Source organism: Panthera leo, chromosome E2 (genome assembly GCF_018350215.1).
Source record: "Panthera leo isolate Ple1 chromosome E2, P.leo_Ple1_pat1.1, whole genome shotgun sequence".
Lineage (NCBI taxonomy): Eukaryota > Metazoa > Chordata > Mammalia > Carnivora > Felidae > Panthera > Panthera leo.
Genome location: NC_056693.1, coordinates 55,093,583 through 55,119,650, shown reverse-complemented (window position 1 = coordinate 55,119,650; position 26,068 = coordinate 55,093,583). Strand labels below are relative to the sequence as shown.

The following is a 26,068-nucleotide window of genomic DNA, read 5'->3' as shown; positions in this document are numbered from 1 at the left end:
GTTTCAACTCAGCAGTATTGGCATCTGAGATCAAACAGTTCTCTGCGGTGGGCTGACCTGTGCACTCTAATCCCTGGCTTCTACCCACTAGATGCCAATAGCATGTTCCCATGCCTCTGAGTTAAGGCAACCAAAAATCTCTTCAGACAACACTAAAATGTCCCCTAGGAAGCAAAATTTCTCCCAGTCGAAAACTACTGCTTTGGGAGGAAGAAGTTATTAAACAAACACTCCTAAAGGTTGATGGAACTGATGAAAACGGCATCGATAGGAGAGATCTAATTTAACTTGTTAGGGATAGAGAGATAGCAGCCCAACATGGAGATGAGCTGTTCCAGCCCTCAAAATAGTTGGTATTATTTCCACTCTGATGCTTTCTCTGATTACTTTATTGTCTTTTGTCTCCTCTGTTTTCCTAAGAAGCATTCACCGGGTATGTACTATATGTAGCCAGGTGCCATGTTAAGCATTTGGCATGCCTTAGTTCACTTTCTTCACATAACTACCCTATAACTGTAACAGGCATTAAAAACTATGAAGATTTGCTATGTAAGTAAATTGCCTTTTTAACCAATCGTTTTACATATTAGTCTTGTAAACTAACCAGAACAAAAGTTGAGATACTCATGGCTTTTACTTTTTCTTTATTCCTTGGACAACAGCCTCCTAACTTTGTTGACTGCCACAATCCTTTTGGTACTGTCGTTGTCTTCTTCACTGAGGTCTTCCTTTGGGTCCTCCAAAATCACTCCCCCAATTTTCTCCATCCCCCAAATTTCTTTTTTTTTTTTTAATATATGAAATTTATTGTCAAATTGGCTTCCATATAACACCCAGTGCTCATCCCAACAGGTGCCCTCCTCAATGCCCATCACCCACCCTCCAAACAATTACTCACAAACATAAGCAACCTTATTCATAAGAATGTGGTAATTGCAGGGGACTTTAACACCCCACTTACAACAATGGATAGATTATCTAGACACACGGTCAATAAAGAAACAAGGACCCTGAATGATATATTGGATCAGATGGACTTGACAGATATATTTAGAACTCTGCATCCCAAAGCAACAGAATATACTTTCTTCTCAAGTGCACATGGAACATTCTCCAAGATAGATCACATACTGGGTCACAAAACAGCCCTTCATAAATATACAAGAATTGAGATCATACCATGCATACTTTCAGACCACAATGCTATGAAGCTTGAAATCAACCACAGGAAAAAGTCTGGAAAACCTCCAAAAGAGGTTAAAGAACACCCTACTAAAGAATGAATGGGTCAACCAGGCAATTAGAGAAGAAATTAAAAAATATATGGAAACAAACGAAAATGAAAATACAACAATCCAAATGCTTTGGGATGCAGCGAAGGCAGTCCTGAGAGGAAAATAGATTGCATTCCAGGCCTATCTCAAGAAACAAGAAAAATCCCAAATACAAAATCTAACAGAACACCTAAAGGAAATAGAAGCAGAACAACAAAGACACCCTAAACCCAGCAGAAGAGAACGAATAAAGATCAGAGCAGAAATAAACAATATAGAATCTAAAAAAAAACTGTAGAGAAGATCAATGAAACCAAGAGTTGGTTTTTGAAAAAATAAACAAAATTGATAAACCTCTAGCCATGCTTCTCAAAAAGAAAAGGGAGATGACCCAAATAGATAAAATCATGAATGAAAATGGAATTATTACAACCAATCCCTCAGAAATACAAGCAATTATCAGGGAATACTATGAAAAACTATATGCCAACAAACTGGACAACCTGGAAGAAATGGACAAATTCCTAAACACCCACACACTTCCAAAACTCAATCAGGAGGAAATAGAAAGCTTGAACAGACCCATAACCAGAGAAGAAATTGAACCAGTTATCAAAAATCTCCCAACAAATAAGAGTCCAGGACCAGATGGCTTCCCAGGGGAGTTCTACCAGACGTTTAAAGCAGAGATAATACCTATCCTTCTCAAGCTATTCCAAAAAATAGAAAGGAAGGAAAACTTCCAGACTCTTTCTATGAAGCCAGTATTACTTTGATTCCTAAACCAGACAGAGACCCAGTAAAAAAAGAGAACTACAGGCCAATATCCCTGATGAATATGGATGCAAAAATTCTCAATAAAATACTAGCAAATCGAACTCAACAGCATATAAAAAGAATTATTCAACATGATCAAGTGGGATTCATCCCTGGGATGCAGGGCTGGTTCAACATTCGCAAATCAATCAACGTGATACATCATATTACTAAAAGAAAAGATAAGAACCATATGATCCTGTCAATCGATGCAGAAAAAGCATTTGACAAAATTCAGCATCCTTTCTTAATAAAAACCCTCGAGAAAGTCGGGATAGAAGGAACATACTTAAAGATCATAAAAGCCATTTATGAAAAGCCCACAGCTAACATCATCCTCAATGGGGAAAAACTGAGAGCTTTTTCCCTGAGATCAGGAACACGACAGGGATGTCCACTCTCATCACTGTTGTTTAACATAGTGTTGGAAGTGCTAGCATCAGCAATCAGACAACAAAAGGAAATCAAAGGCATCAAAATTGGCAAAGATGAAGCCAAGCTTTCACTTTTTGCAGATGACATGATATTATACGTGGAAAATCCGATAGACTCCACCAAAAGTCTGCTAGAACTGACACATGAATTCAGCAAAGTTGCGGGATACAAAATCAATGTACAGAAATCAGTTGCATTCTTATACACTAATAATGAAGCAACAGAAAGACAAATAAACTGATCCCATTCACAACTGCACCAAGAAGCATAAAATACCTAGGAATAAATCTAACCAAAGATGTAAAAGATCTGAGCTGCTGAAAACTGTAGAAAGCTTATGAAGGAAATTGAAGAAGATATAAAGAAATGGAAAAACATTCCATGCTCATGGATTGGAAGAATAAATATTGTCAAAATGTCAATACTACCCAAAGCTATCTACACATTCAATGCAATCCCAATTAAAATTGCACCAGCATTCTTCTTGAAGCTAGAACAAGCAATCCTAAAATTCATATGGAACCACAAAAGTCCCCAAATAGCCAAAGTAATTTTGAAGAAGACCAAAGCAGGAGGCATCACAATCCCAGACTTTAGCCTCTACTACAAAACTGTAATCATCAAGACAGAATGGTATTGGCACAAAAACAGACACATAGACCAATGGGATAGAATAGAAACCCCAGAACTAGACCCACAAAAGTATGGCCAACTAATCTTTGACAAAGCAGGAAAGAATATCCAATGGAAAAAAGACAGTCTCTTTAACAAATGGTGCTGGGAGAACTGGACAGCAAAATGCAGAAGGTTGAAACCAAATTTCTTCTTTTGATCTTACTGTTCCCTAGAGCTAATCTCCCATCCTGCTCCTTGCTTTTCCCACCAGTGTTCTCAAAACTCCACAGTTGCCCACTAACACCGTCTCCTCATTGTCCTTGCACTGGGGCTCCTTCTCATACCCTTTACTGAAATGATTCTTTTCAATCAGTACTTCCTAGGGCATTGAATCCAGAGATATCTTGTCATCTCTTACAGTCTCCTCCATATTGAATGTCGTTTATAACTCTTTCTCTTGGAAACTTTCTTTTCCTTGGAACCCTACAACATTGCAGGTCTACCTCCCACCTCCTATCCTGTAGGTTTGGGTAGACTCCACTGCCCAGCTCCCTGTCCTAATCTCTATCTATACTTTTCTCTCATGGGTCATTTTAGCTTCCAGATCTTCATTTATCTCACCTATGTGGAAGGCTAACCTAGTTGTATCTCCAGTCGTGAGTTCCTTCTTGGATTTTAACCTTCTTTCTCTCGGACATCTCTGCCTGGATACAACCTTGGCATCTCAAGTTTACCACATCTCCAACAAAAGGCTTTATCTTTTCTTCAAAGTCAGCATCTTCCCCCTCAGTGTCTCAAAAGCCATTGTTTCTCTTAGTTGTAAGAATCATTCTCAGACCCTCGGAATTATTCTCTACATTCATTGGTTCATGAATTCATTCCTTGAGGCTGTTGTGAGCACCATGCTTTATGTATTGCTGCCTTCATGGAGTTCACAGTCCATCTGGCCAGAAAGATGGTCAAAAGGAACTACAAGAGGGCTTGGATGAACATTAGGGGTGGGAAAGTTTCTTCTCTACCTAGATCCAAGGAGCCAACAAGTCCTCTGAATCTTCCACCATAAAGTCCCTATAACTCACTGATTGTTCTCCAAACCCATGGCCTCTGCTGTAGACTCTTGGGTGGACTTCTGTCTTCTCACTCTGCTACTTCTCTGAACTCTTACATGTCGTACTGCCTTGTGACATCCTGGTTTCTTTCTGTCTCCCCCACTACACTGGAAGTTTATTCAATGTAATGAATGTGTACTGTTTGCCTCTGTATTCCCAGTACCTGACACAGAGTGCTCAGGAATTATTCATGAAATAACGAATGAATGGATTCTCATCCCCTTCCTACACGACCAAAAACATTGTAAAACTCAACAACACACAAGGTAAGTTTGAAGTAATAACCTAGAGGTAGCCAAGTGAGAGCCCCAGGGCACAGCTGGGAATATTTGGAAAACAATGACTGACTGACTCCAAGAGCAATGAGAAGGCATTTTGGATAGGGCACTAATGGCTTCTCAGTGGAGATATAATAGCCTTGCTACTAGAGAGAAGCCCTGGGGAAGTTCCTGGTTGTTCAGTTCTTAGGGTTCTCTGGAGCTGCCAAGGCAAGCCTCTCTGGGCAATAGAGTCCTCTTTTTATTGCTGAAAGACAGCTTTACTGCAGGACCCTGGGTCTGAATGTGGAAGCCAAAGATACTTGGGGCAGCTTCGCATGTCTGAAATATTTGGCAGTCATGGCCCCTTTCCCTCAGGGGGCATACCTGTCACCCCTTGCCTTCACTGCTTGTGTCATCCCTTGAATTACAATAGGAATAGAATAGCCTGCATTTGAATTCTAGCACTGCTGCTGACTTATTTTATGTATACGTATAGACCTTAGTTATGTGATCCCTCGAAAGCCTCGATTTCTTCATCTCTAAATGGGATTGGTAACAGTAATAGGATAGATAGTAACAGAAATTATCTCATCCATCCCTTGATTATGGTTGTTCTAGAATACGCATATTGAGCATGTTGTCAATATTCCTACTACTTTTTGAATACTTAAAGCTTTTCATATTTAAAAAAAATGACCTATATGGTGTTTTTGAGAATTAAATGAAATTAGGCACAGAAATACTAGTCACGGTGCCTGGCATTAGGAGCCCCTAATAAAAGGTAGCTCTTAGTAGCCCAGTAGAATAATTACCCATGCCATTAAAGTCTTGCCGTGCTGATGTTACCTTATCTAGTTATTAGTTTGTTTGTTTTATGTCTTCCTCTGCTAGAATTAAGCTTCATGAGAGCAGAGACCCTGTCTGTCCTTACTGCCCATTGTATCTCAAGTGTGCCAATACCAGGAGGCACAGAGAACTCTCTTCACAGTCAACACAAACAGGCCAACACCATGACATATCATAGTGAAACTAGCAAAATACAAAGGTAAAGAGAGAATTCTGAAAGCAGCTAGGGACAAACAGGTCTTAATCTACAAGGGAGACACATAAGGGTAGTAACAGACCTGTCCACTGAAAGTTGTCAGGCAAGAAATAGTCTATGTACTGAATAGGAAAAATCTGCAGCCAAGAATCCCTTATCCAGCAAAGCTGTCATTCAGAATAGAAGGAGAGATAAGGGTTTTCCCAGACAAACAAAAAGTCAAGGAGTTCATGACCACTAAACCAGCCCTGCAGAAGATCCTAAGGGGGACTCTGTGAGTGGAACCCTGCAAGGGACCAGAGACATCACCACAAGCACGAGAAAGAATGAAACCTACAGATAACACAATGACCCTAAATCTGTATCTTTCAATAATCACTCTGAATGTAAATGGACTAAATGCCCCTATCAAAAGATATAGGGTATCAGAATGGATAGAAAACCAAGATCCATCTATATGCTGTCTATAAGAGACTCATGTTAGACCTGAGAACCCCTGCAGATTGAAAGTGAGGGGATGGAGAACCATCTATCATGCTACTAGATGTCAAAAGAAAGCTGGAGCAGCCATACTTATATCAAATGAGATTTTAAACCAAAGACTATAACAAGAGATGAAGAAGGGCATTATATCATAATTAAGGGGTCTATCCATCAAGAAGAACTAACAGTTGTAAATGTTTATGCCCCGACTTGAAAGAACCCAAATATATAAATCAAGTGTATGCAATAGACAATCAACAAGCAGTTATTGAAGCATGAACTGTGAAAACAAGCAGCTGTGTCTCCCTCCACAGCTCAGGTGGGTCACACACCCTTATCACTTTCAGCACCGCAATCCCCACCATGTCTCATACGTGGATGGAGACTCAGAAGAACATGTGGCTGCCGAACATTTTGCCCAACGCAAGATCTTCATAACCCAATGCCCTCAAAAGACTCTCTATCCAATAGAAAAACTGAAAAGACAACTCAGAGGAAGGGTCAAGGCTGAGAAAAATCAAGGGAGAAAATTCAAGAGGCCAAAGTGGTCACATAGGGAACTCTCAGATGAAGCCAGAGCTTAGCAGGGCAAGAACCCCAGGTAGACATGACACAGAACCAAGGGTCTCAATATAAGAGAAGCCCTACTCACCTGTACGAAAAGCATCTGTAGGCAAAACCCCAGATTAGACAGGCCTGCAGGAGCCAGTTAACCACAAAAAGAGGACTAGCCAGTCAACAAGTGGTCATAACACAAATGAACAAAGGAGTAGGGCACCATTGAACGAGGCCAGTGAGGTGGCATTCATGAATGGTACAGAAAGCAAAACTACCAAACTCTTATTTTGTTTGTCTCCTTACCAAGAGGATTATTAGACAGGACAAGATGAGGAAAAGGGAAAAGTCATTATGTTCCATGAAGCATCTACTATGTGCCATGCAGCATATATATATCATAATCTTATTTAATCCTGAGAAGAGGTACCAATCATGATTCATATTTTATAAATGAGGAAAATTTGCCACAGAGAAGTGAAGCAGCTTATTCAAGGGCCCAGATCCAGTGAATGGTCTAATACTCTCATTTAGATATTGTGCATCTTGGGGCACCTGGGTGGCTCAGTCGGTTAAGCGTCCGACTTCGGCTCAGGTCATCATCTCACAGTCCATGAGTTTGAGCCCTACATCAGGCTCTCTGATGACAGTGCAAAGCCCACTTTGGATCCTCTGTCTCTCACTGTGCCCCTCCCCTGCTCATTCTCTCTCTCTCTCTCTTTCTCAAAAATAAATAAATGTTAAAAAAAGATATTGTGCATCTTAAGAGTGAAGCTTTGTATATGTATTTTTGTTGGGGGAAGGCGGAGGCATTGGGGGGAGGAAGTTGTGGGCAAATAGCTGACCATTGACTCCATTTAAGTTTGCAGTCAAACCTCCCTGGACCTCTGTCACACAAATTGCAGTTTTGAAACAGCATCCTCCATACAGAGAGCTGGTTTCCAGAGCCTAAACTTAGGGGGAACACTTCTCCACTTCCTATACTTCCTTCAATATGGAGAGATGTCTAGCAGTGTGATACTCCTGGCCCCTGTCTCCTGCTCTCTTCTCCCCTGCAGAGGTAGAGCAAATTATCTGCTGAGTTTGACAGAATGGGACAAGAATGTATCAGTCAATGCAAAGATCTCTTCTCTCTCTAGCCAAGGAGCCAAAAGGACGATGCAGAGCAATTCGCAAACTCACCACTTCAGAACAATCAGGACTGAGAAGTAGAGGAGAGAACTCCAGAGGCTAGAGTGTCACATGGAAACATTCCACTCTTCCTCATGACCTTCTGGCTGGCAAAATGTCTATAATATTGAGCTCTGCTGGCAAAGCTGTCTAATCCACTTCCTACCCTGTGGGCGAGGTTTAAGACTTTTCATCTCTGCCTTGAGTGGGCATGGAGCATCACACATCCAAGACACTTTTCCAATGCTTTTTTTTTCAGGAATAGAGCCAATGTCTCCATCTCTACCTGCCTTGCTCCTCTAGCCCAATCATTTCGGAATTCAGCTGGGAAAAGGGGTTGTTACCGACCGACCCTGCTAAACAAAGCAATAACATCTGATGAAGAACCTTATTCTGATTTCACTTCCCCTCATTAGCTCCCATCTGGTTTGTTGCCCAGAGACCAAGATGGTACATGATGTGAAGTCTGAGTCAACATCTCAAAGGAATGTCAACAAACTGGAAGTGGTCCAGAGAAGGCTGAGGAGAATAATGAAAGTTCTGGAAACCCAGTCATGGGAGGAATGGGAAAAGGAATGAGATTTAGTTCAAAGCAGATTTGGCTATGATACGATACAGTCTCCACATTTTTCAAGAGCTATCATGCAAAAGAGTGTTTTAATTAGATTGCATGACTTCAAAGGACAGAACTAAGTGCATTGATGGATGTTCCAAGGAGGCATATTTTGGCTCATTAGAAGGAAGATATTTATAACTATTAGCATTGTATAAGAGTGGAATGGTTTTCCTGAAAATGTAGTGGGCTTTCCATCACTGGGACTATTCAAACAACCTCACTGGATGAAAGGGATGATCCTGAAAAGAGCACTGGGAGATGATTGGTTGTGTAAACCTCACAGTGGCAGAGCAGGAGGTTTTTCCCCCTTCCCCCCTCTCCCCCCGCCTCCCCAGAATCACAACTGACCTGTAATGAGTGGAGTGGGGTACGGGAGACCCCTTGCATGTGACCAAACCCTGCCTGGGCAACAGGATGCAGTGGAACCCTACCCACTACACTGTTGTCCTATAACGATGTCCCCCTAAGATGACTTACTGGTTTACTATCTGTGTGTGGACACACGCTTCCTGTGGCTCATTCTACAACTTCTCTCAAACTGTAAGTGCGAAAAGGTGTGGGTGTTGGAAGGGAGGATTCTAAGGAAGTGAATTCCTATCTCATATTCCAGGGCCTGTTACAATCATGCGCACTCTCTTTCTTCTCTTTCCAGAGTTGGGGGGCTCTTTTAGCAACCTTATCCTCTGACTATCTGATCAGCACCCTGAGGCTGCCCTGTTTGGCTCAGTGCCAGTCACCACCTACAAATGGTCCTTTATGTGTGTTGTTTCATTCCATCCTGGCAATAATCCCAGTGAGATCAGTCTTATGATTAGTTCTGTTTTACAGATAAGGAAACTGAAGTTCAGAGAGGTCAACTCACTTACCTTAGTTCAGAAAGCTAGTTAGTGGCAAGGTATGAGTTGATAGCCAGATCAGTCATGGTCTTGAATGTGTAGTCTTAACCACTGCACCCTACTTCCCACCCCGAATGACAGTGACCAGACCTGTAGGTGCCCATATGTTATGGCTCTGTTTTAAGAAAGAAACATAAGTTTGGTTTTGCTTCTAATCACTTTCTTCATGATGCCCAGGTTTGCTTTGACTCTGTAGGCCTCAGGACTTTAGTAGACATAAGTCTTTAGAATAGAATTCAATGAAACCCAGTCCTTTTCCAGTGTTTCAACTGACCTATCAGAGTCTCTGACCCATAAAAGTAGAATTTGGGTTCTTTCTATTCAGTCTAAGACAATGTTGGGCACTGACTCAAATTAACATGCCTCTGGCCCAGGACCTTGAGTCCTTTGCACACAAAGGGAATTCAACACAAGGTTCCTAATGGCTTCTCTTCTTGAATTTTAGAATTGTTTTCCAGTGGATACCTATCTTTCCAATGTTCTGTTTATGGCACAAAGTCAATGGGAGTTGGGGTTTCTGAGCACAGAGGAGGAATCTCATGATGTGAGGGAGTCAGAGAGCACCAGAGTATTGCATGTAGTGAATCCTGTGTTAAAGAGGAGATGCCACTTTGTGACGACGATGGTGGCTGGGATGAAAGTCCCAGGGGTCCCTGGATCATTCAACCTGGACATGTTCCCCCCGTCCACTCCATCATTGCTCCCTGCTTACTTTGCTCCCATCTTGTCTTCTTTGGGACCTGGATTTACTGATTTCTTTCATTCCAGGTCCTCTGGCTCAGTGTAACAGAACTATCTGAACCATCTACCCGTTAACCTGATGCCTCTGGCCTTGCCTCAGAAATTTTTCCCACACCATGTCCTCACACATACATATGGACACCCTATGATCTAACCTAATTCCTGACTCTGAGAGCCTAGCATCAAACCCCGAAGTCAAGAAGTTGGATGATGGGGCAAAGGAATGCCACCTACAAAGTGTTCATCTTTAGGAGCATAAACAGAGGATTCCGAAATCTGCAGAGTAATTAAGGTCTAGATACTGACATAAACAAATGGACAAGGCAGCTATGGCCTTGAGGGTGTAGACAAAGATAATCTTTGATCATTTTTTTCAGATAAGAACTTGTTTGTACCTGGAATCCTCTGAAAACCTCAGGTTTTACCTCCCTGGCAATTCTTGACCTATCATAAATGTACTTTTTTTTTTTTTTTTTTTTTTTTTTTTTTTGTACAGTGCTTGGATAGCTTACAACTTTTAGAATCGCTAATAGGTATCCAGAACTTGCCTTGGAACTTGGGGAGTAGAGAGGTAGCATATGATATGACCTCCATCGTCAAGAACCTTTGCACACAAGAAATTTGGACTTTATAGAGAAATAGACAGATTTTAACAGGGAAGCATGGACTGGTTAGCTTTGTATTCTAGAAAGGCATGATTCTGGCTGCAGGATGAGGATAGAGAAAAGAGGGGCAGGGATAACAACAGAGATGCTGTTTAAGAGCCCACTTGAGAAGCTTTGAACACAGGGAGAGGCAGTAGAATGGTAAGGAAGGGAGAAATTCAAAGGCAGTGAAAGGTCACTGAGTGATGAAGAAAAGACTCATTGGATGAGGTGATGCAAGAAAAGAAAGAGTCAAGGAGACTCAGTTATGAGTCCGATTTCTGATTTGGGTGGATTGATGGGAAGATTCAAAGGTGGCTGTGACTTCTCTGACTTGGGCAGATGGGTGGGTGGTGATTGCACCATCAACAGATTAGGGAGTGCTGGGCTGATGGCAGGATTTCAGGGATAGTTTGCGAGTGCATTCGGGGACAGGTGGGCTCTTGGACACCCAGGAGGAGATACTGAGGAAGGAGTGGGTATGAGCTGCAGAGTGCAGGAACCAAGTCTGGGAAGGACACAGAGACTGATCATTGCCCAAATACAGGTGGCACGGGAGCCATTCATGGAGACTGCTGGAAAGTGTGAGGTGTAAAGGGATCCTAATGGGGAATGTAGGGAATCTGGGAATCTGGGACAGCTGGCATCTAGGGACTAAACCAAGGAAGACGAATTTACGAAGAAATCATCAATAAGGGGAAAAAAGCACCTATAGAAATGGGAAGGAGGTAGGACAGACAGGGTCGGCGGGAAGGCAGGAACCAGAGAAGTTAGGAAGGGGGAAAGGATTAGAGGAGAACACGTTCTCGTGACTGGGACACCAGGGACCCTGGGGAGAGCAGTTTCAAGAGCCCGGTCAGGGCCAGAGGATGTTCTGTCTGTGCCACATCCTAGCTAAACAGGAGCATGCTCTGAACCAAGTCATCACAAAGCCCTGTCCTGAGCAAACCATTAAGTCACTGCCGAACAATGGGTCCTCCAGAGCTCAGCCATGTCACTCTGTCCTTTCTACACAGGTGACCCTAGCAAAAAGAAGTGCTTAAGCAAGTGGGCAGATTGGGACAATGCCATTGTATCTGGCCAATGACCACAAAAGGGGGAGTGCATTACACCAGATTGGTTTGTTCACTGATGGCTCATTCACTGGTTGACATTGTATTGGTTCTAGTAATGTTCTCAGAGACTGAAAAGAAGGACATGGTCATAAGAGACACCTGGTTCCTGCCTTCAAACAGCTTACAATACATTGGGGGGTGGGGGGCACAGACTTTTATTCCGTCAATCAAAACAAGCCATCTGGAATGCCTAACAAGGGGCCCCTGGGTGGCTCAGTGGGTTAAGCGTCCAACTCAGGCTCAGGTCATGATCTCACGGTTCACAGGTCCAAGCCCCACGTCGGGCTCCTTACTGACATCCCTGAGCCTGGAGCCCGCCGTGGATTCTGTCACTCAAAAATAAATGAAACATTAAAAAACTTTTTAATTAAAAAAATATTTTTTAGTTTAGAATGCCAATAAAATCACCATTCCAACTTTTACAACATTACCTGAGTTAGCAATACCTTTTTATGCTTCTCTGCAGAGGGCTCATAAGGTTTAAACTGAATGATAAAACTGGGTGTGTGCTCGTTTTAAAAAATTCGGTAGACTGGCTGGATTATAGGCTCACTGCTGACTGTACTGACTCCTTACTATATACCTCAGGGACCTCTTCCCTTGCAGCATTAACCATAGCTATATGGTTCATGTTCCCCAGTCTCCTTCTCTAACCCCAACTAAGGACTAGTTTTTCATTTCCAACTGCCAGTGGCTTTTCATCTGCACTGCCCCCTCACTGCCCTCAAAATCAAAGCTGAAGTCAAATTCACCATGTGGCATCTCTCAAATCATCACCCTTTTCAAACATCCCTCTCCCTCTCCGTGGCACCTTCATTGTATCTTCTGTCCTCGGCATCTCTTGCGTCCACACTCAACTGCCAAGTTCTGCATCAAGCAGAATCTTGTGTGCAAAATGCATCTGCAACATTTACTTGCTGATTGAATGAACACATTTTATACCCAGGACACCATGGCTAGTTAATAACACTGGTCATGATAGTGGTTAAGAGCATGCTTTTTGGTTCAGGTGGGTCTGATCTGGTTTTAGCCTACCTCTGCTACTTAGTGTCATGGTGACTTTGGACACATAGTGTCCTTATTTGCAAGATGTAAGTTATTTGAGTTATTTGAGTTCAAATATAAAATATGAAGCTCTGAGCACAGAGATGCCATTTTTTAATCCCATGTTCCACTGTCAATGTTTGTCCATTTTAGTAATCTAATGTTAAATCCAAAGAAGCCCAAAGCCCAAGGGGATACTGACTGTATTCCATTTTAGAACCTTAATTGGACTAATTAGGAAGTCCCAGAAGGGGTCACTACCCACCTAGGACCCTTTGTTTGGAGCATAAAATAAGGACCTCTACATAAAACAGATCCTTCTTCCAGCCCTTCATTCCATCCCCATTGTGCGCTGTTTTGAAAATTCCAATTAAAAATTATCCAACTCAACAAGTTTTAACAAGTGCTAGTTGTGTTCTATAGTAACTGCTTAACCAATTGGCCTGGAAAACCTTCCTGTTTTCCCTCTGGGAAGCTACTTTTTAATCCCTAATGAGGTCCGTCTGTTGTCAAGCTTTCCCCAGCCTCCTGACACAGGAGCTGCGCCCACCCCTGGGCTCCAGGCACTCGGGAATCCTCCCAGAGACATTTCCCTGTCCCATTGCACAGCCAAGGTTAGGTATGGCCACATCTCTCCCATCAGACTGCCAAGCCCTCTGGGTGTGTTCCCTGCACACAGTAGATACCGAATGGAGGTAAGTGGGTGAGACTGGAGGGGCCAGGATGAAAGGCCTGAGGGCAGAAAACCAAAGTTACCTTTGCATTTCTACCAAGTTCAAAGAGTAAGCTGACAAGGATAAGGCACCACCTCACAGGAGGAGGAGGAGGAGGAATCCAGGGAATGTGAGTCAAAAGTCAAGGGAAACGGAGAACTTTGATCCCATCACTTGGCAACATAACAATTGCATGGTCTTTATTTTTCTTCCCCCATTGCTTCTGGACAATATACAACACATAGTGAACACTCAGTTCATGTTGTTGAATAAACAAATGAATGTTTCTTCTCTCCATTTCATTGTCAGCCTTTTCCTTTTTTCTTTTTGTTGTCTCTTCGTTCTACCTAACCCCACACTTAAACCTTTCCCCTCACCACCTGATACACAAAATCACCTCCCTCTTTTTTCTCCTCCCCCTTTCCTTCTTCCTCTCTCTCCTCCACTAATGCCATCTATAAGTGTGTGTGTGTGTGTGTGTGTGTGTGTGTGTGTGTGTGTGTCTATATACGGTCATTTCCAGTCTACAGAGGAGAAAACAGAAGTTCAAAAGCCCAAAGATGGATACCAACGGTCACACAGCTACTAAGAAGTATGTAACAGGTAATGTCACACTACTCTAGATCCCTTGGCCATTTTTGTTAGCTCTAATCCATGGATCACTTCACTGTCAGCAGGCAACATGTTGCCCCCAGATACTAGAGCTCACTTTGCCTGTGGGTGGCCCCGGAAAGCCACAAGTGGTGGGAATTTAAGCCTACCCTCCTCCCCACCTCGGAGGCGGGGGTGACAATCCTTAACTAATGACTGACAGGTGTGAGGGCATTGGGACTACAGTTCCCTGGCCCCCAATGGGGACAGCCTGGCTTCTTCCCCTTCCCCGTCCATTTTCCAGACCCCAGGACCAACGTTCCTTGGAAACGCTCCCAATAAATCCCTTTCACATAGATCCTCATCTCAAGCCCTGCTTCTGGAGAACACAGCCTAAGGCAAGCTAAATGCTGGATTCGAATCCAAGCCCATCGGACTTCAACATTTTCCCCACTATATTGTGCCTGAGATGCTGTTGCAGTCGTTATGGGCCCGCTCCTCACGAATTTCACCGCCATTTAAAAAATTGAATGGCCACTGCAGCTTCAGATGCTTTGAAGACAAACATGACATTTCAAAAGCTCTGTGCTTGCTTATTTCTTCTTACTGTAATTATATGTCTCTGAAACAAAAGACGTTTGAATGTCTTAGCAAAATGAAATGAGGGACTCAAAGAAAAAAGTTACTTATTTGAACTTCTCCTTGTAATTTTCCTATCTCTGGGCCCATAATATCCTAAAACAGACTTCAGCCTTTTAACGTGCTCTCTTCTTAAAATGTTTTCATTATATGAGGAATATAACTGCATTGGAGGAATTCTAGGGGGAAAACAAATCCAAGTGTTCAAATGCAGCCATTCACAATTTCCTTCCAGTGTTTTCCTACCCCTGTGCCGTGGGTACAGATTTATTCAAACACCCGGATCCCCTGGGTCTCCCGTTAACCTGGTTTTCCATTCTGTGACACAGTCCTGTGGTTTTCATCTTTTTAAAAAAATTTTTTTTTAAGTTTATTCATTTTTGAGAGAGAGAGAGAGACAGAGTATGAGCAGGGGAGGGGTAGAGAGAGAGGGAGACACAGAATCTGAAGTAGGCTCCAGGCTCCGAGCTGTCAGCACAGAGCGTGACGCGGGGCTCAAACTCACAAACTGTGAGATCATGACCTGAGCTGAAGTCGGACGCTCAACTGACTGTGCCACCCGGGCGCCCCATCATCTTTAATGCTCGTCCATTGTAACACCCGGAGGATGGACCGTAACCTGTCACCATTCTTATTGCTGCCCTTGATATTTCATGATTGTAAACTTTGTGAATATGCCGTTTTGTTTGGCGCCTACCCTTTTACCATATTTCCGATTATTTCTTCAAGAGAAGTTTCTAAATCTTGAATTATCAGATAAAGAAACAAAATGTGTGGCTTTTGATACACACTGCCACATTCCTTCCTCCCCCTCCCCACCACACTAAAATGTGCATGGATGTGTAACATAAGCCAACCCGAAACAAAGATTCTTTCAAGTCATGGTGACTTATTTGTTACTGAGCTGTGGTCTTACTAGACGAATTCATTTTACATTTCTCCACTTAGTACAAAGGTCTTGAAACCTTCTCTCGAATTACACTGAATCTATGGCATTCCTCATGAGAAGGACAAAGAATTCTTAAGGGGACATTTCAGTCACCCTTAAATGGACATAGCTCCATTCTTAATTCTAAGCTTTCTAATTGCTAAGCATTTCACGGAGAGATTAGTCACTGGGCTTGAGTTCCTAATTGAATCAGTCATTTTACACGCACTGAAACACAAGTCAGGACATTTCAATGGCTGATGTAGGCTAACTGACTTGGATGTGTATCTTGTACATTTCTGTATGCCTACATCTTCGAAAGCAGAGGATAAAGAACATTGATAAGATAAATAAGCAACAGAAAATTCCTGTTTTATCAGTTACCTTGAAGTTTGCCAGAGTCCCTAAGGTTTAATATTTTTATTTATCAGCCTGAGGAGTCCTGCTTCCTGAAATGGATTTTCCAGGAATATTTAGACTTCCAAGAGATCATGTCCCATTAGCATCAACCACAGCATCACTGTTATATTTTTTTTTAAACATGCTTAATGGTTCTGTCTTTTTTCACACAACTGGGAAAGTACACTAAATACAAACCTGGAATTATTCTGAAGAGCATGGGTACTTGTCACTACACACAGAACAGAGACTTTTAGACTATGATAACAGCTTTTCACCCAGCCGACCCTGAAAATTCAAGTGAAAGAGTGGGAAACCTATCCAGTCTTCTAGAGGCATGATTCCAGGGGATAGTAGACATTCATGTGGATAAACGTCCCATTGACAAACTATATTTTCTACCTTCAATCTGTTTGGGGTTTTTGTTTGTTTTGTTTGTTTGTTTCCACTGAAGAAGCTTGTTTTCCATAGCACTCCAAAATTGCAACACGTGCCAATTTACATCTTATTTTAAGAGAGAATTTCACTACTGGGTTCATGTAAAAGGCAAAATGGACCATTTTGAGTCCATTTCTCAGTAAATTGAGAAGGTCCCTGATTGGCTTTCATGCACACCACAAATTTGCCTTCATCCCAGCGGGTCACAGCCTCAAGGTGATAAACTCCCCGCAAGGGATTCCACAGCGGATGCCTCACCTTGGCAGGACTTTCTGGGTCAGGATATCGGTGGGTAATCCTAATTAAAGCCCCATCCGAGCTCTAACTTCACAACCAAACAAACCAGTTTTACAGCACAGAGGAATCTAATTTGGCCTCACACTTGCAGTGGAAAAAGAAACACAAAAGAAAAAAAAAAAAAAAGAAAAAGCTGGCAGCTGAACTAACAAACTACTGCCTTCTGGACACACTGCCAACTTGATCCAATTAAGAAACATTAGCCATCTAATGACAGATTTGAAGACAAAAGGCTCAGATGAGATACGAGTTTCTTGACAGCAGCCAGGCAAACCGCAAAATTTCATCCTAGGTAAGAGTCCCTTCGACATTTAAAAAAAATACAACAAAGAGCAAGGAGAGGCTGACATTGCAAGTTTCTTGCACATTCTAAGGAATAAGAGCCCGAGCCTAGAACACAGCCAAACATTAATCTGAGAGTAACGTTCCGTTTCAGCCTGAAGAAACCTATGGAACTTTCCTGTGTACAACGAAACACACGAAACACCGCTGGTCTGCAGATGCCTATTTAGCCTCGGAAATGAGCGACATCACAGCTTAGGCGCATGTCACTTTCCCAGTCCGTCTTAACCACCGGCCCCTTCAAGAGCATCTCATGAAAAAAGCAAACCAAAACACTGTAGTGAAAGACACTTGGGGATGCCCTTTCATTTACTCCATGCCAAGTATTTTATCTGGAAACCTACTTTGAAAAAGTGACGCTGAGGCGAGGCAAATGCCAGATCCTGCCCTGAGTGAGAGTTGCAGTGCCGTCCGCTTACCTGTGATCAGCACCGCCTTTTGATCCACAGGTAAAAACTCGTGGCCAGATAAGTAAGCACACATGAGGAAACAGGACAGGGGGAAGAGGACCCAGCCCCAGAAGAGGGACAGGCTGAGCAGGTAAGCCCCTGCCCAGAGGCCCGCCAGGCAGACCACCTTCCCCCCCACCTGCCCCGGGCTCTTCTTGAGTTTGTAAAGAACTATTCCTCCCAGTGCTGCGGGGACAGCCAGGCAGAGCCATGCTGTCTCAGAGAAGGTACTCATTCTCAGAAACGCCCTGCACCTTCGTGTGCTCAGGACCAGCGAGACGAGTGGGCAAAGGCTGGCTGGAGGCAGCCTGGGATATATGAACAGAGAGGCAAGGAGGGAGGGGGAGAAAGGAACCCCGGCACGCTTCGGATGAGCACGGATTAAGCACACTCACGCAGGCATGTATTTCCTGGTGGGTCATTGAAACCGGGGAGCCGATCCCTATAAATACCAGACCTCTTCCCATTCAGCAGCTACCCCAACGCCACCTGACACATGGAAACAACACATGACACGTAGACATACTCACCCACAACACACACATGTTTTTTTCTTTTCCGTGACCTCTGGAGAGATAACCAGGTGGATAATAATTGACAGAATTCAATCCAAACAGTGAATAACAAGACCTTTAGTTCACAGAAAAACTCTTCGCCGGCAGGAGCCAGTGGTGTGACTGTCAAATTCTTTTTCTGACTCGGGCGTGTGTGTGTGTGTGTGTGTGTGTGTGTGTGAACGCAGGCAACCAGAGAGGTCTGGAAGATCTGGAAGGGAAAGGCTGTCCTGAGTTGGCATTCCTGCCATCCATCTCCCATCTCCGACAGGCTGAAATGTTGAATGGAGAGGAATATAAAATCCAGAGGAAGAGATTTTGGCCGATGTGCTGGTCTTGCCAGAGGGGAGGCATGCCAGGCAGAGATAAGAGCAAGGCTAATACAACCACCACGGTCACTATCTATTGGTATTTATTTGTGCCAGGGGCCACTTTCCTTCGCCTACTTATCCATTCATTCTTCACTGAGATCCTTTCCTCTGCCGAGCTCTGCTCTAGGCATTGGGACTCGGCAGTCAGTACCCTCAGTCTCTTGGAATGTAATCTCCTTGCGAGGTAGATTCTGGTTTTGTAGTGGTTTTACAAGAGAGGACACTGAGGCATAGAAGGTCAAGAGACTTGCTCAAGATCACAAAGTGGGGGCATCAGGCAGCCTTGTTCCAGCGGCTCTGAGCCCCTCTACTGCCTGCTTTAGGCAAAATATAAAAGGCAATCAGTATATTATGTACTGGTCCCTCCCTGTTTTAGCCTTGTTTGAACCTCATAAAAACACTTCAGGGTGGGTATTACCATGCTCATTTGCAAAGAGGAAAATTGTAGCTGGGAGAGATACCTTCCTTTTATAAGGGCAATGGTACCTGACCGCACCATGACTCACTGGCTCAAGAGCCAGCTCTCTGGAACCCTGACACCCTACCAACCACCAGTAACGATGCCGACAGCCCCAGAGGGTGCCACCACTGGGTTGGGCTTGGGGCGTGTCTTCTGCGTGCTCGACACCTGGCTGAGAGGCCGGAATTCTGATAAAGACTGGGTGTTGGCATATCCAGAGGGATAAGAAAATATCTCACTTGGGGGGTCAGATTACCTGTTTTCAAATCTCACCTGAGCCCTGGCACTTAATACGTAGAGAGTCGGGTGGGTGACTCCACCCCGATAGACCCCTTCTCAGCTGTAAAATAATAAAAATACCGAGGTAAAGGCACTTAGCTCATCCTGCCTGGCACACCAGAAGGAACCCCAGAAATGCTGGCGATTCGTGCTTTTTATCAAGAAAGGAAGAACTTCAGGAGTCGGATAAAGTGCCCAGGGGAATATATACTCGTCCCCAACTATGGCTGAATATAGCATGTGCTGAGGGGCCAGGAGGAGGACAAGGACTCCAGTCACGGGTGACGTGGGGGAGGCAGGAGGAGTCTATCTTGTATGGAGGTAGAGAGAATTTGGGACAGGGAGTTGGGGAAATTGTCTCTGATCTCAGATGAGCCTTGCTCATCTGCCCTCAGCCCACCCAGTTGCGAAGGCAGTGCTCCTGGGCTCAGAGCTATCTCCAGGCACAAGGGGACCAGGTGGGAAGCAATGACTTGTGGACCTTATCGTATGGTGGAACTGGGTGGGGTGGTGACAAAGCCCTTACAGGGGTCTTATGTGGGGCAACGGCACCTCCTGTCTGCCCTCCCAGCCATACAGACACCTGCGGTGGGGAGACGTTGCTGGCTCCAGGCCAGGAAACAGTGGGGTGAGGATCTGAATTCCTTGGCTGGACCTGAGATCTCCTTCTTTCCACACACCCAGCTCCCTTCCGTCAGCCATGTGCACATCCCAGGTGCGGGCGCCTCCCCGGGCCTTGTGGCCTCAGCAGCCCAGGAGGATTCAGTCAGGATAGCTGTGATGTCAGATAGCTTTCTAGGTGAGGGTGAAGGATTGGTTTTGGCTCTTGGCTGGGGCCCTTGGCTCTTTCTCAATGGGTCCCACACTGGGGCTGGGGCTGAGCACCCTGGTGGGTTTCCAGATATGTGCACGCCCACCAGAGATGAAGCAAATCTTCTCCAGGTAGCGGCCCCCAAGGCTTCTCAGCTGCTCAGTCCTGGGGCTCCGTAGGGGCGGGCCAAAGCTGCCATGACATGGAACTCTAGGTAAGGATGTTCCTTGCCCTCCGACAGGGCCGGGGGTACACATATTAGGAGGGTGAGTTGTAAAGCCTCATGGAACTGAGTTCACATCCTGACTCAGTTACTTCCTAGCCTTTCCGTGAGGCTCTGTTTCCTCTTCTAAAGAAAGGGAGCCCAGCCCTAGGGTTGTTTTTAAAAGTGAACAACATGAATCTTGCATTGCACGTGGCGCTAAATAGCCACTTTTCTCTTTGTTGGGCACACTCTCAGCCTCTTAGCCCTTTTCACCTGGGAAGGAGGAGAGGTTCCTGCCAGCCTTCTCCTCACTCATTTATTTCTCCATCCAGTTCGCCACACAGCACGTCCCCTTGCCATCCATCTGACACGTGCTTAAATGTCACTTCTCACCTCCCAGCCTGAGTATCTTCCATCACCACCATATTCACCCCTTACCTGCAGTTAGCTCCATTCATAATTCTGAACCCAGATTGTTTATTTTTAAAATTGTTCTGTCTCAGGGGCGCCTGGGTGGCTCAGTCGGCTAAGCATCCGACTTCGGCTCAGGTCATGATCTCACAGTCCGTGAGTTTGAGCTTCGTGCCGGGCTCTGTGCTGACAGCTCAGAGCTTGGAGCCTGTTGCAGATTCTGTGTCTCCCACTCTTTGCCCCTCCCTCACTCACACTTCCCTCTCTCTCTCCCTCTCTCTCTCTCTCTCTCTTTCTCTCTCTCAAAAATAAATAAACATTAAAAAAAATTTTTTTAATTGTTCTGTCTCCCCCGATAGACCATGAATAAACTTCATGAGGGCATGAACCTCATCTGGTTTTTGGGTTTTATTCCCTGCGCACTAAATGCTTAGCCTAGTGCCTGTCCCTTTGCATGTACTTTATTTACACTCATTGAAAGAATAAGGAAAGAGCAAAACTCTACAGAGTGCCTTCTGGGTGGCACATTCTGTACCGGCCATGGAGGAGTTCAGCAGTGAGTAATATGGATCCAGTTCCTGACCTTAGCATACAGCTGCTGCAGGAGCCGTGACTAGTGGGGCTGGATGGTGGGGGGAAAGGAAGGATTTTAGCCAACTGGGAACACAGAGGACCACAGGGTCCTAGTCCAAAAGAGGGCGGTTCTGCCTCTGAATGAGGACTTCCTCTCTGTGGCTGAGCTGATTTGTATCTCCTTTTTGTCCCCCTCATTTTGTTTTAGAGCTGTCCTTGAGGCCATCCTTTCTTGGAAGTGTCCCCCCCCCGCTTTTTTTTTTTTGCAAGTTTATCCTTAGCTTTCCTAAGGGAAGGAGGCATTTGGATCAAGTTGTATTCTTGCTGGGGTGCCTGGGTGGCTCAGTCGGTTAAGCGTCTGACTTCGGCTCAAGTCATGATCTCACGGTGCATGGGTTCAAGCCCCGCATGGGGCTCTATGCTGACAGCTCAGAGCCTGGAGCCTGCTTTGTATTCTGTGTCTCCTTCTCTCTCTGCCCCTCCCCTGCTCATGCTGTCTCTGTCTCTCAAAAATAAATAAATATTTAAAAAAAATTTTTTTTAAGTTATATTCTTGCTAATGATGCCAACAGGTCAATGTGCTGCTTCCTTCTACCGACAGAGGTGCCTTTTGGAAGGCACCTTCTGAAGACAAGATATCTTACCCAAAAGAGAGGATTTCCCACCCTGGGCCAAAGCAAACAAACAGAAACATTGCTGAGAATCCTAAAATGAAGACTTTCTTAGAATCCGTGGCTCTTGAGTATAGAAGGGAATGTGAAGAAGTAACTTTCCATTGGACTCTGTCTGTAACATCTCCGCTAAGTGGTCATCTTGTCCACGGTCAGTACACCTGTGATGACAGGCACAGCAAAGCCTTTGAAGTCTGACTTTCCAGTTCTCCTCAGGGCACCCATGTGGTTCAGTCGGTTAAGTGTCTGACTCTGGATTTCGGCTCAGGTCATGGTCTCACGGTTCATGGGTTCGAGCCCTGCATGGGGCTCTGTGCTGACAAGTGTGGAGGTTGCTTGGGATTCTCTCTCTCCCTCTCTCTGACCCTCCCCCACTCATGTTGTCCCTTTCTCAAAATAAATGAATACACTTAAAAAGAAAAAAAAAAAAAAGTTCTCCTCTAGACCAAGCTGGACCGTGGTACTTGTCCTTTCTTTGTCACTTGGAGTCACATAGACTGCATCTAGTTCCCGCTTCTTTCAACTATTTGAAGATTGCTTTCTTCCTTCTCCAGGTTGATAGTCCTCATTTCTCTTAACTGCACCTTATACACAGCATAATATGGTGCAACGTGCCTGAGGCAGCCACATTGTTCAGAGTTCAAACATTTAAAAAATCATGTTGTTGCAATAGCTGAAGAACATGTCGTTTTGGTGAATGTAACCGGGGTGGTCTTGCTGGTAACCCAAGTTTTGTTGTGGTTCTTACACTTTTAGATGATAAGTAATGTTTTAAATGTGGATTTGGAATTGTACAAATATATATCTCATTCTCCGTCTCATACTGTCAGAGGGTAAAACACCAGGAGAAGACAACCCGAAGTTGGGACTAGATCAAGTTGTTCTGTTATTGACATGTGTGGGGAGAAGACGTCTAAACTGCACAGTTATAATTAATTCCAAATAGGTCTATATCTTATTGATTTTATAGGATTACAGGGCACCTAATTTCTTCTAATTTCTGTAGATGGATGTTTTTTTAAACCATTGTTCTTTCTAAACTATATGCTATACTATATATACGTATTTTTTTAATGTTTATTTTTTTGACAGAGAGAAAGAGAGAGAGAGATGGGGAGGGGGGACAGAGGATCCAAAGCAGGCTCTGTGCTGACAGCAGAGAACTCGATGCAGGGCTCAAACTCACAAACCATGAGATCGTGACCCACGCTAAAGTCAGACACTTAACCAACTGAGCCAACCAGGCACCCCAGGCTATGCTATATTTTTAAGTATGTCTGAGCTGCATCCCCCATGTTTGATATGTATTATTTGCATTATTGTTCAGTGGAAAATGTTTTATTTATTTACTTTACTTTTAAAAAATTATAATTCAAGTTAGTTGACTGAAAAATATTTTATAATTTCCACTAGGATTTGTTCTTTGTTACATGGGTTATTTAGAATTGTATTTAATAATTTCATATGGGAAATTTTAGTGATATATTATTGCACTTTCTAGCTTCATTTTACTCAAGTTGAAAAACACATTATGTGTGATTTCAGTCCTTTGAAATATCTTCAGTCTTACTCTATGGCCCATCACACAGTTGATTTCTATAAATGCTCACATGTGCTTAGAAAGAATGTATATTCTGTGGTTGGTTCCACTGTTCCATGCATATCAGTTAGGTCTTTCCCACCTCTCTGATTTCAATTGTTCTGTATTCTTACCTTTCAGATATGTCTTTTCAAAGCAACATGTACTAGGCACTTTTTTTTTCTTTTCCAGTATAACAATCTTTGTCTTTTAAGTAAACAACTTAGTTCCTTTACATTTAATATAAGTATTGATATGTTTAGCTTGAAATCTTTTGTTTTACTATTTACCTTTTGTTAGTCCCTTCTATTCTACATTACCTTTCTTCTACTTTCTAGGCTTCCTTTGAATTAATCATTCTTTGTTATTTTTCCATGCTCCCCCTTCATTACCTTGACAGTTGTGCACTCTTTGTGATGCTTTTAACAGTTACTTAAATGACTTCTCACAGACCAACGTGACTTGTTATTTTTGCTTTCTTGGTATATACCTCATGCCAGGACCTTTGAACACTTGTACACCGCTCCCCACCATCTGGATGTATATGGTATAGTTGTCGTAATCCCACAGGATGTTTTTATATTTGTTTTATAGAGTCAACATTCATTTATATTGTCCAACAAAGAAGTTACTCTTTTGCAGCTTCTCATTCCTTCCCATATCTCCACGCTTGCCCCTGAGATCACTTTTCTTTAGTATAGGTGCTAGTGATAAAATCTTTGTTTTTGTTTTTCTGAAAATGTTTTCATTATCCATTTTTGAAGGATGTTTTCACTTCAAGAACATAGAATTTCAGGTCATCAGCTGTTTTCTAGCAGTATTTTGATGGCTTTGAGGAGATAGGTGTTATATTTTATCTGGCTTTATTGGATAAGCTCTCAGCAAGAGAGTTGATCCTGTTTATCTTATCAGCCATTAACAGAAGCAAAGTTCCTAAGTCTTTTTTAAACCATCTGGTAAGGCTCAACTCTCCCTATGCTTGTAAGATATTTTATTTTTATCAAAATGGAAACCCTGTTAAATTTGATGTTATTAAGATTGGGTCCACTACTCCCTCCTCCTAGCAACACATCATGGAAGAATCTAAGTGAACCTTCTCATAGCTTTATAAGTGTAAAAGCAAGGCATTTCATAAGATATTCATTCATTCACCACGTATTTACAGTGTTCTTACTATGTGCCAGGTGCTGTTCAAGGTACTGAGAATACAACGGTCGGTAAAATGACTTGGTTCCTGCCCTCAGAGAGGAACCTAAATTCTATTTAGGGAGCAGACCAGTAAATAGACAATTACAATATAGCTATCAGAGACATACCTCAGGAAACCTTCTTTCAAGTTGATATTAATCATCTGACATTTCTGTATCTTGCCAACAGTAATATCAAAAGTGACCTTGTCAAATCCCTTACTGAAATCCAAAATCAGTGTGTTTATTCATTCCACCAATCAGTAGAGGAATTCTAATATGAAATATTTATTTATTGATCAGTCATGTTAGGTCCCAGTAACTGTTGATTCCTCTTCTAAGATTACCCAAACCATTCTTTTTCATAAGACCCGCAATGAGAATCAGTTCCTCTCTCTTCCATGGTTTTCAGAAGACATTTTCTTTCTCTTTTTGAAAAAGACAAAAATTGGGAGAATAGGGCTTGCAGAGCTCAGAACTGCTTCTCGGAGTAATTAATCCATGAATATGCCCATGACATCGAAGGTGTTTGTAAATAAAATCCAAGTCTGAATTTTAGCATTATAGAGAAAGTTATCCTACCTATAAGTTTAGAAGTTTTTATGTTGCAAAACTCTTCCTGTGTAATCTTCTTAGAAATCTTTCATGTGATTCTTGCCAGTAATTTCCTGGGACTGTAACTAAATAATTGGACTGCAACTAAATAATAAAACTGCCTAGATCAGTATTTCCCAACTTTTGTACTTCATAGATCTGTGCAATCTTTTCAAAAGGTGGGGGGTAGACATTGAATCTCCACTATTTAAGTTTGCCAAGTGAAAATGCATTTAAAAATCAACTATCAACGGGAGTGCCTGGGTGGCTCAGTTGGTTAGGCGTCCAACTTCGGCTCAAGTCATGATCTCACAGTTCGTGGGTTCGAGCCCCACATGGGGCTCTGTGCTGGCAGCTCAGAGCCTGGAGCCTGCTTCAGATTCTGTGTCTCCCTTGCTCTCTGCCCCTCCCCCACTCATGCTCTGTCTCTCTCTGTCTCAAAAATAAATAAAACATTAAAAAAGCTTTTTTAATAAAAAAAATCAACTATCAACGGTCCACAAAAGAAAAGATATTTTAACATTAAAGAAAAGTAGACAGTGTCAGAATAAAATGTGGTCTCTTATACTGAATAAATTAAACTTTATGAGAAACTTGTTATATTGTCCTCATTTTTCAGAGAGCCCCCCAGAATGGTAAAAGTTTTGTCACTAATTGGCAGCAAGCAATGGACTGTCATTTGGGAACCAAAGTGAGAAAGGTATAGGGCCCTGCTCTTAAGACAATAGAACTTCACACTCATGAGACTTAAGGAAGAAGTTA

At 43.1% G+C, this 26,068-nt stretch overlaps 2 protein-coding genes across 3 annotated transcripts in view; one reads left to right on the top strand and one right to left on the bottom strand.

Moving 5' to 3' along the window:
- The window catches only part of HSD17B2 (hydroxysteroid 17-beta dehydrogenase 2), an 89,921-nt gene extending 71,825 nt beyond the window's left edge, over window positions 1-18,096 (bottom strand). The window contains exon 1 of the mRNA XM_042919615.1: window positions 17,582-18,096. Within this exon, the coding sequence (XP_042775549.1) occupies window positions 17,582-17,846 (265 nt within the window). The 5' untranslated portion in view covers window positions 17,847-18,096. The remainder of the gene's footprint in view (window positions 1-17,581) is intronic.
- SDR42E1 (short chain dehydrogenase/reductase family 42E, member 1) overlaps window positions 1-26,068 on the top strand; it is a 56,171-nt gene that overhangs the window by 13,192 nt on the left and 16,911 nt on the right. Inside the window, exon 1 of one of the 2 annotated variants that reach the window (XM_042919612.1) lies at window positions 17,656-17,702. The exons of the other annotated variant lie outside the window; for it this stretch is intronic. The gene's annotated coding sequence lies outside the window, so the exon portion shown is untranslated. Of the gene's footprint in view, window positions 1-17,655; window positions 17,703-26,068 lie in introns of those variants that run through there. 2 annotated transcript variants of the gene reach the window in all.